This window comes from Pleurodeles waltl, chromosome 7 (genome assembly GCF_031143425.1).
Source record: "Pleurodeles waltl isolate 20211129_DDA chromosome 7, aPleWal1.hap1.20221129, whole genome shotgun sequence".
Lineage (NCBI taxonomy): Eukaryota > Metazoa > Chordata > Amphibia > Caudata > Salamandridae > Pleurodeles > Pleurodeles waltl.
The window spans coordinates 1,346,052,358-1,346,068,248 of NC_090446.1; the positions used below are offsets into that span (position 1 = coordinate 1,346,052,358).

Genomic DNA, 15,891 nt, shown 5'->3' on the forward strand with positions numbered 1-15,891 from the left:
CCAGGAAAAAACTGTCCATTTTTACATTGCCTCTTTTTGTCACCCCAGAGATTCCAAAAGAGGAGCTCATCGTCCACATGTTCCCTGATACAATTATTATGGAAGCCGAGAGCTCATTCAGGATACAGCAAATGTCATCTCCTCCTTAGAGGGGTGAGGCAGAGTGGGAAAGAAAGAAAGAAAGAAAGAAAGAAAGAAAGAAAGAAAGAAAGAAAGAAAGAAAGAAAGAAAGAAAGAAAGAAAGAAAGAAAGAAAGAAAGAAAGAAAGAAAGAAAGAAAGAAAGAAAGAAAGAAAGAAAGAAAGAAAGAAAGAAAGAAAGAAAGAAAGAAAGAAAGAAAAATCGGAGAGGGTGCTGTTTTGCACTATATGGGAAGGACTAACCATTTTCAGGAGGACGGTGGCTTTGGTCTTCAACATCAGCTTGTTTGGGAAGAATGTCATGTAAGACAGGTTGACGGAGAGACTTTGTAGCTCACTCACCATGCAGATGTTACAGTCTTAAGAATACAGAGCTGGGGGGGGGGTTGCGTGGCCACGCCGCAACCAAGAACCACACAGCTGTTAAACTCCTGCGGCTGACATCTAGGCCCCCACCCACAAAGAGCGGGACCACCGGAAGCAAAGTGGGCGGATCTGTCCCTGGGGCTGGAAAACTCAGATACTGTTACTACCGTTGGGCATGCTGAACATGACCTACAGCCTGCTCTTCAGTCTCCTGATCTTGTGGCGTTACACGAGAGAACTGTGTTACCAGAGTCACAGGCGTCCAGGAGTTGAAGTAAATGATGCAGAGGAGTCCTGCTGGACCCTTGAATGTCGAATCTGAGGACCTACTCAAGAGGGAAACCCTAAATAGCCTTAAAAAGGGTGAATGGTCACCTAGGAGGGTGACCACCTATCAGGAGGGGGCTGTGATGTCACCTGCATGACCTGGCCACTCAGATGCTCCCAGGAGGCTCTGCCCACCTTGGATTCAAGATAGCAGAATCAAGTGACTACCTGGAGGAGCTCTGGGCACCACTCCTGGAGTGGTGATGGACAGGGAAGTGGTCACGCCCCTTTCCATTGACCAGTTTGCCACCAGAGCAGGGAGCAGGGGGACCCTGGGCTGGTGTAAACCAGTTTATGCAACAAGGGCACCAAATGTGCCATTCAAAGCATACTTATGGCTTGGGGATGCTACCCCTCCCAAGCCATGTAACACCTATTTCCAAAGGGAGAGGGTGTGGTCTCCCACTCCTAAAGGAAATCCTTTGTTCTGCCTTCCTGGGCTTGAGCTGGTCAAGCAGCAGGAGGACAGAAACCTGTCTGAAGGATGGCAGCAGCAGGCTGCCTGGGAAAACTCTGCAAACTGGTAGGAGCAAACTTTGGGGGAGGGGGGGTGCTCTAAGGAGCCCCCAGATTGCATGGAATCATACAACAAATACTGGCAATACTGATTCCAACGTGTTTGATACCAAACATGCCCAGGTTCAGAGTTACCAATATGTCCAGTACACGGGTAAAATGGCTTCCCCGCGCTCACGAAGTCTGGGAAAATTGAGTTGGAGTTCGTAGGGGCACATCTGCTCAAGCAGGGGTGCCCTCACACACAGGTACTTGCACTCTGAGCTAGGAGGGCCTGCTAAGGGGTGACTTACAGTGACCTGGTGCAGTGACCTGTAGTGAAAGGGTATATGCACCTTTTCAGGCAGGCTGCAACGAAAGGCCTGCAGACACATTTTGCATGGGCTCCCATTCGTGGTGTAATACATTCTGCAGCCTATGGGGAACCCCCGATGCCCATGTCACAATGCCCTGGGTACCTAGGTAACATATACTAGGGACTTACATGGGGGCACCAGTATGCCAATTGTGGGGTGTACTAAGTCAGGAACAACCAAATTTAGAGGAAGAAAGCACGGTCTCCGAGGTACTGGATAGCAGGACCCCAGTCAAAACAGTCAAAACACTGACAAGCAGCCAAATAGTGGGGGGTAACCATGCCAAAAAGAGTACTTTCGTACATGGTGGAAATACATTTGTCGGTCTCTTCAAAAAGTGAATAGCTACTGTTGATTTGAGTAAGGATGGTTGGTCTGGCAGGCACAAAAAGGCTGACAAGGCCACAACTAGGCCAACAATATCCCCCTGTTGCATTAAGGAAAATACGAACTGCAGGATTTTGACCAAGCGTTCCTTCAGAGGGTTAATAATTTTACTGGAACAACAGGAAACACATTTTCTCCATCTGCTATATAAACTATAAAAACGGATTTAGTCAATAGCAGACAAGATAATGAAAGTGTCTACCACATCCTATTGGAGGCAGAAAACACTCAAACCCCAGGCAATAAGGTGGACAGTCTGAAGATTGGTGTGTACAGAACCAGACCTCTCGAGTGGAGGAGGAGATGCGCTCTGAGAGGAAGTCGAAGCTGAGTATATAGAAAGTGGTGCAGAAGGCCTGTGTATCACACCTATCTCTGCCAATGCAGGCAATGAAGATGGTTTGGGCCCAGCCTTGGCGAATCTTCTTCAATTCGAGGACAAGAGTATGTCAGGAAACGTTTAGCGAAGGGAAAACCTTCAAATTAACTGAAACCATCCCCCATGACTTCCTGCAACAGATGCTGCAGGGCACAGAACATCAGACAGTGGACGTTCTCATGAATGGTAAAAAAAAAAAACTCCACCTGAAGGGGAGCTTCTACAAAACTTGTTTATAATACGCAATCACATGCTGGCCTGAGAGTCAGACTTCCAGACACGTCTTTCCTACTGTTTTGTTTCTTTTTTTTTCTCTCTGCCAGAGGCACTGGCAGAAATATTCTGCTTCATCTTACTAACTGAATCCTGGCAGATAAGACTCCCAGTGTGAACACCATGCACTGGTTTGTATCTTATGAGGCTAATCTGAGCCCAGGAAGAGGAGATAAAGGTTTAGACCACAGATCCATAGCTTGATCAATCACTGCCTCGTTAAAAGGCAACATCATCAATAAATTGGGAGGACTTAATATGCTGCTTAAGGAGAACAGTCTCAGGAGTGTCCACAGTCTTCACCACTGCAGACTAGTGGGCCTATTCAGCAGAGGTAGGACTCACCCATCCAGAATCCAGTATTTAAGTTTCTAGAGACATATCCAGGATACTGGCAGAGTGAAGATCTGCAAATAATTTAGAGTTCAATTTCAAGGGAGGCAGAAATCCCTTGTCTAAACAATTAAATCTTCCTGAACAACACAATTAGAAAAGTCAAGGACATCAGACTCTTAACATGTTGCCTCCATATGCTCAAAGAGAACAGAAAATAAGTATTCTGATAAATATCTTGCTACACATTGGGTGTTAGACTGACAGCAAATGAATCATTCCGTTTTTTTGCTGTCATGCATCCACCAAGCAAATGATCTTTTTTGTTTCAAGATTTTCATTCCCGTTTATTTTCTGCTCACTTCTTAATTGCTCAGAAAGTGTATATTTCAGATCATGCATTGTGATGTTGAGTTGTGTAGTAAAAGGTAAGCTACTGGTTTTTATAATCTTATTACTGTAGACGAGACTCATGCATTAAATTAAAAGAATACAAGTTAAAGGATTTTAAAAAGAAATGAAAGTAGATAAGGGACAAAATGCTAGCTACACCTCCATACAACCTTTATGGTAATTGTGAGGATCATATTAAGTGGTAGCCCATGGACAAGACTAGCCATTTCTCTGTCCTCCTCTTCAAAAGGGTCATATTTCCTGCATGCTGTATGAAACAGGCCTGTTGTACTCTATTTGTAAGTTGCGGGCATTTTACTATTGCCCTAATTAGCAGTCTGTGACTGAACCGAAGATCTGCAAAAGTGGTAAATTCAGCCTAATACTCACTCTGCGATCTCCATGTAGCCACACGATGCCGCCACATGAAGTGGCGTCCATCCCTCATTGTCGGCCTGGTTGACGTCAGCATCGTGATTCACCAGAAACTCCAATACCTCCAGATTTTCATCAATGCATGCCTGTAAACACAAAAGGGAAGTGTCACTAAATGAACCGATTTACAAATTACAAGGAAATACCAGGGTCATATGGCCACAGATGCAAAAATGTGCTGATAATGCACATATTAGTTGTTAGACCATTTTAACTTAGTTCACAACAAACTACACTTCAAGAACCACGTAAGGAAAGATTTTTTTTCCTCAATTCTACAATTAATGTAAGGTACTTGAAACATGTGAAGTTAAATATAATTTTCTGATGGCGGCACACTTTGTTGGAAATACTGGCAGCAGAAAAATAAGTTACTTCCTTTGCTAACTCTTTCTGGTAGAGACTATCTAGCTCCAGATTCCTCATCTTTTGAATATTCCCTAAGAACCAGATTGGATCCAGATTCTTTTCAGTAGCACTTCTCAACAGCAGATGGTGGCGCCATGCAGTTCATCTTGAACACTGTTGCGGAAATGACGGGTTAAGCCTATGTAGGGCCTACTCTCACACAGACAGTTACTTTCGAGACTACTTCCCCAGACGCAGAGTGCCAAAAGCAAACTGGTAGACATTGTGCAGATTCCTAAACTTGAGATCGTATTAATGAATAGAGTCCAATCACAGAATCTAGAGGATGGGAGCGTTGGTGAGGAATGTGCAGCTAGAGTCTCTACCAGAAATCGTTACCGAAGGTATGTAACTTCTTCTAATAGAAACTTCCAAACACAGATTCCTCATCTTTTGAAGAGATAAAGTAATACCTATTCAGAGGTGGGTCTGTGATTGGACTCAAACTAGGAAGTCCTCCAAGACCAAGCGGGCCTGACAGGCAATAGTGTGTCATGAACATATGGAGGGAAGCCCACATAGCAATCTGGAAAATGTCTCGGACAGGGACACAGCATGCTAGCATAGAGGTAGCTGCTTTGGCCCTGGTAGAAGGAGCCCATTGTCCTTCCAGAAGCTGCTTCATGGCCAATGTGTAGCAGATGTTAATGCAGAGCACTCTCTTCCGAACTGCTCTGCCTTTTTTCACTCCAGACAACCCCACAAACAGTTGATCATTCACTCGGAGGTCTTTGATACAATCTATGTCAAAGCTAAGCACTTTCTTGGAGTCTCCCTCTCTGTAGAAGGGTGAGGCAGATCATAGCACGCTTCAGGGTGATGGTTTGTCTAACAAGGAATGGTGTCATGACCTTAGACAGGAAGGATGCCTGCGTCCGCAAAAGCAGTTTGCCTGGGAAGAAGGAATTGCAGGATGGAGTGACACAAAGTGCCAGAAGCTCATTTACCTGCCATGACGAGGTGATGGCAACCTACTCTTAATGGTCAAGAGCCACAAAGGAAAGCTGAGAAGCAGCTTGAACAGCGTACACATCAGAAAAGCAAGGACCAAATAAAGTAATATTGGATCATTACAAAAGGAAAAGGGGGAAACAGTCCTTTCAGAAATCACATCACAACTGGTGAATTTAACAATGAGGGCTGATCAAGCAACTGTAAAAAGGCTGAAATATAACCCTTAATGGTGCCCAAAGCAAAACCTTCCTGAGCAAGACAAAACAAGTGGACATTAGACAACTTGGCCTAGCAGTGGTCAATCGTATGAGTGCCACAACAAGCCACAAATGACAGGTGTTCACAGTTTACAAAGAGAGACGTCTGGCTGCCAAGGTTAGATCAACTAACTACAGAGGAAGGTCACAGGTGTTCGACTGTCATAACTCAATCACCAAGCACGAACGTGGAGATTGTGAAGGCTCAGATGCATAAGCCATCCCTGTTGCTGGAACAGCATGTCCTTTCAGAAGGGTAGTCTGATCGGTGGACATATGTTGAAGCCCTGGAATTCTAGATACAATACTCTACAAGCCCAATCAGAAGTCACTAAGACTACTTAGGCCCAGAATGTTCTGATCTTCTTGAGAACTCAGGGTATGAGGGGTATCTGTGGGAAGGCATACAGGAGTCCAGAGTTCCACTCGAGCAAGAACACCTCTCCAAGCGTGAGATGTCTTGGAAACTCCAACTCCTAGAAGTGATGACATTGCACATTCTTGATGGTGGTGAAAAGATCGAGCCAAGGTTTTCCCAATTCGCAGAAGAGATCTAGCACCACCACTGAGTGCAACTGCCATTCATGATACTTTAGGAGCCGACGGCTGAGCTCATCCACCCTGGCATTCAAAGATCCTGCCCGGTAGTTTATCATCAGGAAAATATCTAGCCATTTTTTTTATTTTATTTTTTAAATAAGAGGTGCAAGGTCTCCTGGCACAGGGTCCATGACATCACCGCCCGGTTTGCTGCAATACCAAAAACACTAGTTGGGCCTCAACCAGCTGTGGGAAGGCTCGGAGGTCAGCTGACTGCAGGAGCAAGAACGAGAAGTGTGGCACCTCTCCCATGTCTGCTCAGGCGAAAGTAAGTGGTGCTTACCTGAAGATTTGGAGCATAACGAAGACCAGCCCTCTGGAGCGAGAGGGACCCTGAGATGCAGAGTGTTACTTGCAAAATTCCCAGCAAGGAGTCTTCTTATGCTTGGCAACAAAGTTTTGCCATGCGCTCCCTGATGGCTTTTGGGTTTATCGATGTTCAGTCGCTGCAGGCCCTAGAGTTGTTGCTCAACTTGAGGCACACCTGATGGGGATCAGTCACAAACCTGTGCTCAACCCTACAGAACTTAAAACCTGTTGTTTTTGGTGGTGATATTCCTTGCACACTTAAGATAGTTTTTGAGGTAATATCTAAAGAGACACACGAAGAGCACTTCAGATCTGCATCTGGAGGAGTGGAAAGAAAGTAACTTATCAGGCCGTGGGAGTAGCACCTTTATAGACAATGCACATCATTTCCTGCGTGGAACAGAGTCAGTGTGGAGCCGCACTGAGCCACTTTTCAAGTATGCAGAGGTACTGCCGAAAAAAGTCCGGATCCAGACTAACGTCTTGACAATATTCAAAAGGTGAGGAATCTGCAGCTGGAAGACTATCAAATACGATGTTCACAGGTGTCAGAGATAAAGCATAACAAGCATTTGCAATGCAATAGGTCTCACATTTGCTAGAGTTAGAGCTATTGGCATTGTACATTCTTAACTGGACTTTTCTAGCCACACAAGGTTAACCCTGCCTCAATTTCGTCTTTTCCTGCAACAAAATTCCAGTGGCTCTGCATATGTAACTAAAGCACTTCCATTAACCTTCTTCCTCTATCTGCAGCAAAAAATGAAAATGTTGTAATTTAGCATCCTAATTTAAATGTGCCATGCTAATTCCAATAGAATGCCACTTTTCATCACTCCACAGTCAGAGTTGTTGGCTGGCTAAGAATTCCCCACAAAAAGACACAAGACAGCCACAGAGGAAAAATAAACTAGAAGGGTCACTCAAACATATCAAGAGTGTTCAAACAGTCATAGTGGAACAAGGATGATAAGCTGGCCTGAATCATGGTCATAATTGCAATAAGGAGGGATTATTAAAACATATACAATCATATTATCCTTTATCAGAAATACACTTTTGGCATTAGAATGTAATGCTCAAAATATCACCTAGAGGGCAATATCCTAAAAATATCATTTGTAAGAAACATGGTCAGCTAACCATATTGTTAGCCCCAAGGGCATAACCCCATGAAAAAAAAAAATATAGAAAGTAATACACTGTGACCATATACTTAGCACCTTAGAGGGTTGTTTTAGGGCTAGCAGGCCTACTGAAATGATATTACAAACAAGGCCTTTAAAACAAAACTTCTCCCGGCTGTCAAACAAAAGTTACACCCATGAGAGAGCTTCAAAAGATAATGAATGGTGGTAGGGGTTATTATTGGAGTCCTCCACCAACATAGTTAACCCAAAGATGATGTAGATCACAAGAGCTTTTTGAAGGTGGTCCTATTGTCCAATGACCACCACAGGCTGAGTTATGAGCAAAAATGTTTTGTAAAAGTGAAGCTCTGCAAAGCATTATGTGGCGAGTTTGTGTCGTGAATATTCTAGTATGTTGACTGCAATGCTAGCATTTGCAAGAAACATGGTCATGTAACCATACAGTCAGCCCTTTGAGAGCATAACCACATGAAGAGAATGTGAGGAAGTAATGCAGTGTAACCATATGTTTAGCCCTTAGAGGACATAGGGCCAGATGTAGCAAAGGGTTTTTCCCATTCTGGGTCAATGGGAAAATGTGTTCGTACATATGGCCCATAGTGCATTACAGATTTTCAAGGCTAACAGCACTTCAGCAATAATATTACAAACAAGGCCCATAAAACACAACTTCTCTCAGCTGTAAAACAAAGGTTCCAGCCATAAGAGAGCTTAAAAAGACAATGAATGGTGGTAGGGATTATGATTTAGGAGTCCTCCATAACAGTGTAGTAAACAGAAAGAGCACATTGTGGTCAACGTTTTGAGTTCTGAGCAAAATGTTTTGTAAAAGTAATGAACTGAAAAGCATTATGGGGCAAGTGTCAGAGACACAAATATTTTAGTATGTTGATATGACTATTACTTAAAACAACCCCTAGAGGACACCACAATTAAAATAGCATTTGTAAGAAATATGGTCTTGTAACTATACGGTTATACCCTAGAGGGCGTAGCCACACAAAAAGAAAACTGTATTAAATAATGCAGTTTAACCATATAATTAGCAACTTGAGGTCTTAGAGCATTGCAAATGTTCAGGGGCAGCAGACCTATTGCAAAATTATTACAAACAAGGTCATTAAAATGTGTGTGTGTGTGTGTGTGTGTGTGTGTGTGTGTGTGTGTGTGTGTGTGTGTGTGTGTGTGTGTGTGTGTGTGTGTGTGTGTGTATCTTTACAACAGATACCTTTCCACAAAAATGTTAAATGTAAAAATATCTAGTTGTAAAAGCCTTTTCATTGCAACGCTTGAATTAAAAAGCCATCCGTTCTAATGGCATTCGGTATTCTGTCATACATCAATGAAGAAAAAGGAGAGAAGAGAGAAGAAAAGGAGGCCTCTCAAAATGAGAAACTGGATCCCATTTACAAGGAAGAAGATGAGCATCTTGGACCATAATACTAGCATGATTGCCTCGAAAGACTGAGGGACTGCAGACACTTCCATATATCTACTGTACAAAGCCTTTTCTTCCATAAATACTTTTAGGTCTGTACCAATGAAAGACGAATTGCAAAAATATAGGATGTGCAAACACAGTGAAACAGATGGCATTATCTCACTGAGATGAGGAGAGATACTTGGTAATTCTGGCACAGACATGAAATACAAGTACACAAGGAGTTACTAGCCCCTGTAAAATTATCAATTTATACATAAAATCGTTAAATCCACCTGAGTGGCCCTATTAAAGATGAACGAGTTACTTACCTTCGGTAACGACTTTTCTGGTGGATACATTAGCTACCTATGGATTCCTCAGGTATTGAATACTCCCATTGCGCCAGCATTTGACGGAAATCTTCTTCGTAGCTTCTGCACGTCGACGAGGACGTCACACTTGCCCACACGACAGTCTGACGTCATACAGGCAATAAGAGGTCCTCGCCAACGTGCCGACATCAGTACCAACATTTTTTACGTGCCTGAGACTAATAGGCCATTGAGATAAAAAATAAAAAAAAATTACAATATTTAATGACATTCAAGATAAATACATCATTTCAAGAACTCAAGATTTTTTTTTTTTTTAAATAAATACAAAAATAAATATATATACAGTATATGTACAAGTCCTCAACAACCAAGAGGAGCACACCCAAGAATAACTTGGTTAGACCAGACAGGCAACGGGGAGGCGGGTGGGACCGTGAGGAATCCAAAGGTAGCTAATGTATCCACCAGAAAAGTTGTTACCGAAGGTAAGTAACTCGTTCTTCTGATGGATACAGCTACCTGCGGATTCCTCACGTATTGAATAGAGTCCCAAAGCAGTACCGCACTCGGTGGTGGGTGCCTGAATGGTCAAACCAAGAAATCCTGCAGCACTGACCGTGCAAAATGGCCATCCCTCCTAACCTCAGAGTCCAAGCAGTAATGCTTCGCAAAAGTGTGGAGGGATGACCAAGTTGCGGCCTTGTAGATGTCGACCACAGGAACACCCCTAGCCAAGGCCGAAGAGGCCGACTTAGCTCTGGTGGAATGAGCTCTTATACCATCAGGGGGTTCCTTCTTTGCTAAAGAGTAACACATTTTAATGCAAAGAATGACCCACCTGGAGAGTGTTCTCTTGTGGACTGCCTTTCCTCTCCTCTTTCCCACGTACCCGATGAAGAGCTGATCCTCCAGCCTGAAATCCCTTGTTCTGTCCACATAAAAGCTTAGCGCTCTCCTCGGGTCTAAGCGGTGTAGTCTCTCTTCTTCTTTCGAAGGATGAGGCGGAGGATAAAACGAGGAAAGAGTAATCGTTTGGGCCATATGAAAGGGTAAAACAACCTTCGGTAGGAAAGCAGCCTTGGTCCTCACCACCACCGTATCCCCATAAAAAGAAGTGTAAGGGGGTTTGACAGATAGAGCCTGCAGCTCACTCACTCTTCTTGCGGAAGTAATTGCAACAAAGAAAACAGTCTTTAGGACTAATAACCTTAAGGGGCAAGAATGCATAGGCTCAAATGGGGTACCCATAAGAAAAGTCAGAACCAGGTTTAAATCCCACTGAGGCATAATGAAAGGAGTGGGAGGACATTTGTTAATAAGACCTTTTAAAAATCTAAGTACTATAGGGGATTTGAATAGAGAAGGCTGGTCCGGAAGACCTAGAAAGGCTGACAGGGCAGATAAATATCCCTCGACTGTAACCACTGCACAACCCCTCTGTGCCAGAGAGCGTGCAAAAGACAAGATATCTGATAAGTGAGCACGTAAGGGATCAACTTGTCTCTCTCCACACCAAATCACATATTTAGCCCACCTATTAGCGTAGATAGATTTAGTGGAGTGTCGCCTGGCCGATAAGATAACATCCACTACATCAGGCGAGAGAGAAAAGGAACTCAGGTTGCCCCGTTCAATCGCCAGGCATGAAGGTGCAGGCTCTGGAGGTGGGGGTGTAGAACCTGCCCCTGCGATTGCGAGAGGAGGTCTGCCCTGAGAGGGAGACGGAGCGGAGGGCACAGTGAGAGGTGAAGGTACAAGTACCATACCCTCCTTGGCCAATCCGGAGCTATTAAGATGACTTGGGCCTGGTCTTGGCGAATTTTCCTCAAAACTCGAGGAATCAAGGGTATGGGGGGGGAACACGTAAAGCAACTGGTCGCACCAGGGCATTTTAAACGCATCCCCCAATGCTCCTTGTACTGGATACTGGAGGCTGCAAAATAACGGGCAGTGCGAGTTCTCCTGGGTGGCAAACATATCTATCCGAGGAAACCCCCACATCTGGAAGATTAGACGGACTTGATCCAGATGGAGACGCCACTCGTGATCGGTCGAGAAATGGCGACAGAGCATCCGCACGCACAAGACTCCGGCCAGATGATTTGCTACCAAACAAATCTGATGGTCCTTTGCTCTGCAGAGAAGGTACGACCCTAGTACTCCCTGCTTGTTTATATACCACATCGCGGTAGTATTGTCCGTCAGGACCTGAACCGACTGACCGCGACGGGACGTGAGGAAGGCCTTGAGTGCAAGACATACAGCCTGCAACTCCAACAGATTTATATGAAACATCTGTTCTACTGGAGACCAAAGACCTTTGATCTCCAGGTCCCCCAGATGAGCTCCCCACCCTAGAGTGGAAGCATCCGTTATTACTGTGGTCACCGGCGGAGGTTGCGAGAACAGCCTTCCTTGGGAAAGATTGCCGTCCGCAATCCACCATTTTAAATCCGCAGCAGCGTCCCCGGAGATCCTTACTGATCCTTCGAGATCCCCTTTGTGTTGAGACCACTGCTTCTGGAGGCACCACTGAAGAGCCCTCATGTGCCAGCGAGCGTAAGTGACCAGCAGAATGCAAGAAGCAAACAGACCGAGCAGGCGTAGGACCTTGAGGACCGGAATGACCGCTCCACTTTGAAACATTGGAACCAACGCCCGAATGTCCTGAATCCGCGGAGGAAAGGCGCGACTCAATGTTGTATCCAGTACTGCCTCTATGAACAGGAGGCGCTGAGAGGGCTCTAGGTGAGATTTGGGTACGTTCACTGAAAAACCCAGGTCGAACAACAACTGGGTTGTCGACTGAAGGTGATGCAGCACGAGCTATGAAGACTTTGCTTTGATCAACCAGTCGTCCAGATAAGGAAAAACTGCTATACCCTTCCTTCTGAGCTCTGCCGCAACCACCGAAATCACCTTTGTGAAGACTCGGGGTGCTGAAGTAAGACCAAACGGGAGGACCGCAAACTGATAGTGCTGCAACCCCACCACAAACCGGAGATACTTCCGGTGCAACTTGAGTATCGGGATATGAAAGTAAGCATCCTGCAAGTCGACAGACACCAACCAATCTCCATAGTTCAGCGCCAAAAGCACCTGAGCTAGGGTCAGCATCTTGAACGTTTCCTGTTTGAGGAACCAATTCAAGATCCTCCGGTCCAGGATTGGCCTCAACTGACCATCCTTCTTGGGGATCAGGAAGTATCTTGAGTAACAACCCTGACCCCTTTCCTGCTCTGGAACCAACTCCACCGCACCCTTTGAAAGGAGGACTTGAACCTCCTGTTCTAGCAACAGGAGATGCTCTTCTGAACAGGAGGAAGGGCAGGGCGGGATGGGGGGCAGAAACTCCCGAAAGGGTAGGGCATAGCCTTTCCTCACAATGCTGGTAACCCAGGAGTCTGATGTTATGACCTCCCACTTGTGGAGAAAGTTCAATAACCTCCCCCCTACAGGAGTGGAGTGAGAAGGAATTGGCGGAAGTCTAAGGCTGCTTCCCATGCTGCACCCCTCCAGAGGAAGAGGCAGAGTGCTGCTGAGTGGCTCCCCTGGTGCGGACTCTTCCCCTCCCCCTGTAAGATATATGGGAGAGAGCAGAGGTGGGTTGATGCTGGAATTTTCCTCGAAAGGAGGAGGAGGAACCACGACCAAATCCACGAAACCACCTAAAAAATCTGGAGGAAGCAGAAGAAGAGGCTTGCAAGCCCAAAGACTTGGCAGTGGCCCTACTCTCCTTGAACCTCTCTAGAGCTGAATCAGCCTTGGCGCCGAAAAGTTTATCGCCATCAAAAGGAAGGTCCAAGATGGTTGATTGTACATCAGAGGAAAATCCAGAGCTACGAAGCCAGGCCTGCCTCCTTGTAGCCACAGCAGTACCCATAGCTCTAGCAACAGAGTCGGTCGTATCTAACCCAGATTGAATAACCTGGGTCGCCGCTGCTTGAGCATCAGAAACCAGGCTCAATAATTCTTGAAGCACCTCAGTATGCGTCGACTTAATCTCGTCCATCAGGGCGTAAATGTATCTCCCGTAAATACACGTAGCATTGGTGGATTTCAAAGCCATGCTACATGACGAGAAAGCCTTCTTTGATGACATGTCCATTTTTTTTTAGAGTCTCTATCTGAGGGCACAGCTGGAAAGGATCCTGGAGCAGATCGGGCTGAGCAAGAAGCCTGAACCACTAGGCTTTCAGGTGTTGGGTGCCTGGAAAGGAAGCCTGGGTCAGCAGGCGCAACTCGATATCTCCGAGCCACAGATCTATTCACCGCCGAAGATGACACCGGCTTTTTCCAGATTTCCATGATGGGATCCAACAGTGCATCATTAAAAGGCAAAAGTGGCTCTGCAGTTGTTGAGGCAGGGTGCAACACTTCTGTCAAGATGTTTGGAGATCCAAATAGTCAGCTGCCTTTCTGATGACCCAGGGATGTGGAATTCCTATCGCCCGACGCCCGGGACAAAGTAGACCCAACCCCCTGCAGCACCAACCCTTTGGCTGTCCGTTTACAGAGAGTAGAACTCTCTGCAGTTGAGGTAATGTGTTTCCAAAAGATAATGCTGTTCGAACTTGTATTTATGATTCATTATTTGAAAGCCTTCATTATTAGTGCTGTAAATAAATGTTTTAAGGTCACACTTCACTACTGACGTTGGTTCCAGTACAAAAAAAAAAAACGTGTATACACATGTTTGAAAAGTTTAGGCTATGAGGCTAAGTATAATGCTCCCAGAATGCTCTCTGATTATATGCAAATGAAGTGTCCTTTAGTAAAATGTGTTGATGCATGCTAGTATTTCCCCAAAAAAATTCTAATGGAAAATCAGTCGAACCATTTTCAACACGATTATGGGAAGCATGAAAATAAACAAACACTGACAAAGCCAACTGATCTGACATATTTTTATAAGTCTTTTAGTTTCATCAATGCGTGTCTTGTTTTGACATGGCTTTTGTAACACTTTATTGTTGTGGGAGCTACCAGGTCCTCAACATTGTAACAAACACTGGCAAACCCCCCCCCAAAAAAAGTTTTTGAACTCTAAAAGCACACGTTGCCACCAGCAGCATAACAAAGGCCCCGCAGCCGCCCTGCAGGAAGCCCCTTCAGCACAGCACCTGCCCTGAGTGAGTCTGGAGAGGGGGCTCCTCCATGTTCTTTACAAAGGGGCACCCTCCAGTTTCATTATGTCACTGATTGCCACTGTAGTTCCTGACACTGAACAAAACTTCTTTGTGTGGCAATATGCTCCTTGAGGAAGAGCAGAATGCGATCACTCACAGTAAAGCCGTCCGAAAGAGAGAGAAATAGAAGTTTAATAAAAACAAAATGTCTTTGTTAACACCAGACCTAATTAGGGACCAAGACCCACATGTAGGTAGCTTTTTACATGTCGCAAACAGCGACTTTCGCTGTTTGCGAAATGCAAAAAGCACATTGCGATGCACAAACCCAGTTTTGCGATTCGGTAACCTGGTTACTGAATCGCAAAACGGGTTTGCGACTCGCAATTAGTAAGGGGTGTTCCCTTCCTAATTGCGACTCGCAGTGCAATGTAGGATTGTTTTGTGACCGCGGGCGCAAACCAATCGCAGTTTGCACCCATTTCAAATGGGTGCTAACACTTTCGCAAAGGGAAGGGATCCCCATGGGACCACTTCCCCATTGTGAATGTCACTGTAAACATTTTTTCAGAGCAGGCAGTGGTCCTGGGGACCACTGCCTGCTCTGAAAAAATTAAACGAAAACGTTTCATTTTTCGTTTTTGTTATGCATCTCGTTTTCCTTTAAGGAAAACGGGCTGCATTACAAAAAAAAAAAAAAGCAGTCACAGACATGGTGGTCTGCTGTCTCCAGCAGGCCACCATCCCTGCGAGGGCCGCCATTCGCGAGGGGGTCGCAAATTGCGACCCTCCTCATGATTATTCATGAGGTGGGCATTTGCGCAGCCCTTGCGAATCACAGATGGTGTCAGGGACACCATCCTACATTCGGATTTGCAACTCGCAATTTGGAGGTCGCAAATCTGAACCTACCTACATGTGGCCCCAAATTCTTAAAGAAAGTCACAAAAGTGCACCCATGGTATATGTCGTACTCCTATAAAATATTTGTGAAATGTATTTTAGCATGGGTAAATACGATGTGTAGATTTGCTCATATAAAAATCTATTGAGCATTTGCAAGTTCATTTTCCCTCCAGCCACTTTCTTCCCAACCCTGGAAGTAGTTCTAATTCTGCCATTGTCAGGAGTAAATGTCCAACCTTTCTTATTATGGGAAAATATTAGAGAGAAGCTGGTAAAAATCTTTAAAACATGCAGGTTAGTAGGTTTGCAGACTCAAAGGCATTCCAGCCCTGGAACTATTGCTTACTGCTTCCTCCAGCCCCAGTATGCAGATCTGCAGAAAGGTGGCAAAATAAGGAAATTGCTACAGTAGGGATTTAAACTGCAAGTATTCAAGCCCTACTATGGTAGTAGCCCTGGCATAATCAGAGAGGCTATTATCAGAGCACTTACATAATGAGATTGCTGCCATAATT

At 45.0% G+C, this 15,891-nt stretch overlaps 1 protein-coding gene across 1 annotated transcript in view; it reads right to left on the reverse strand.

Moving 5' to 3' along the window:
• PPP1R12C (protein phosphatase 1 regulatory subunit 12C) overlaps positions 1-15,891 on the reverse strand; it is a 615,622-nt gene that overhangs the window by 519,037 nt on the left and 80,694 nt on the right. The window contains exon 2 of the mRNA XM_069201799.1: positions 3,860-3,990. Within this exon, the coding sequence (XP_069057900.1) occupies positions 3,860-3,990 (131 nt within the window). The remainder of the gene's footprint in view (positions 1-3,859; positions 3,991-15,891) is intronic.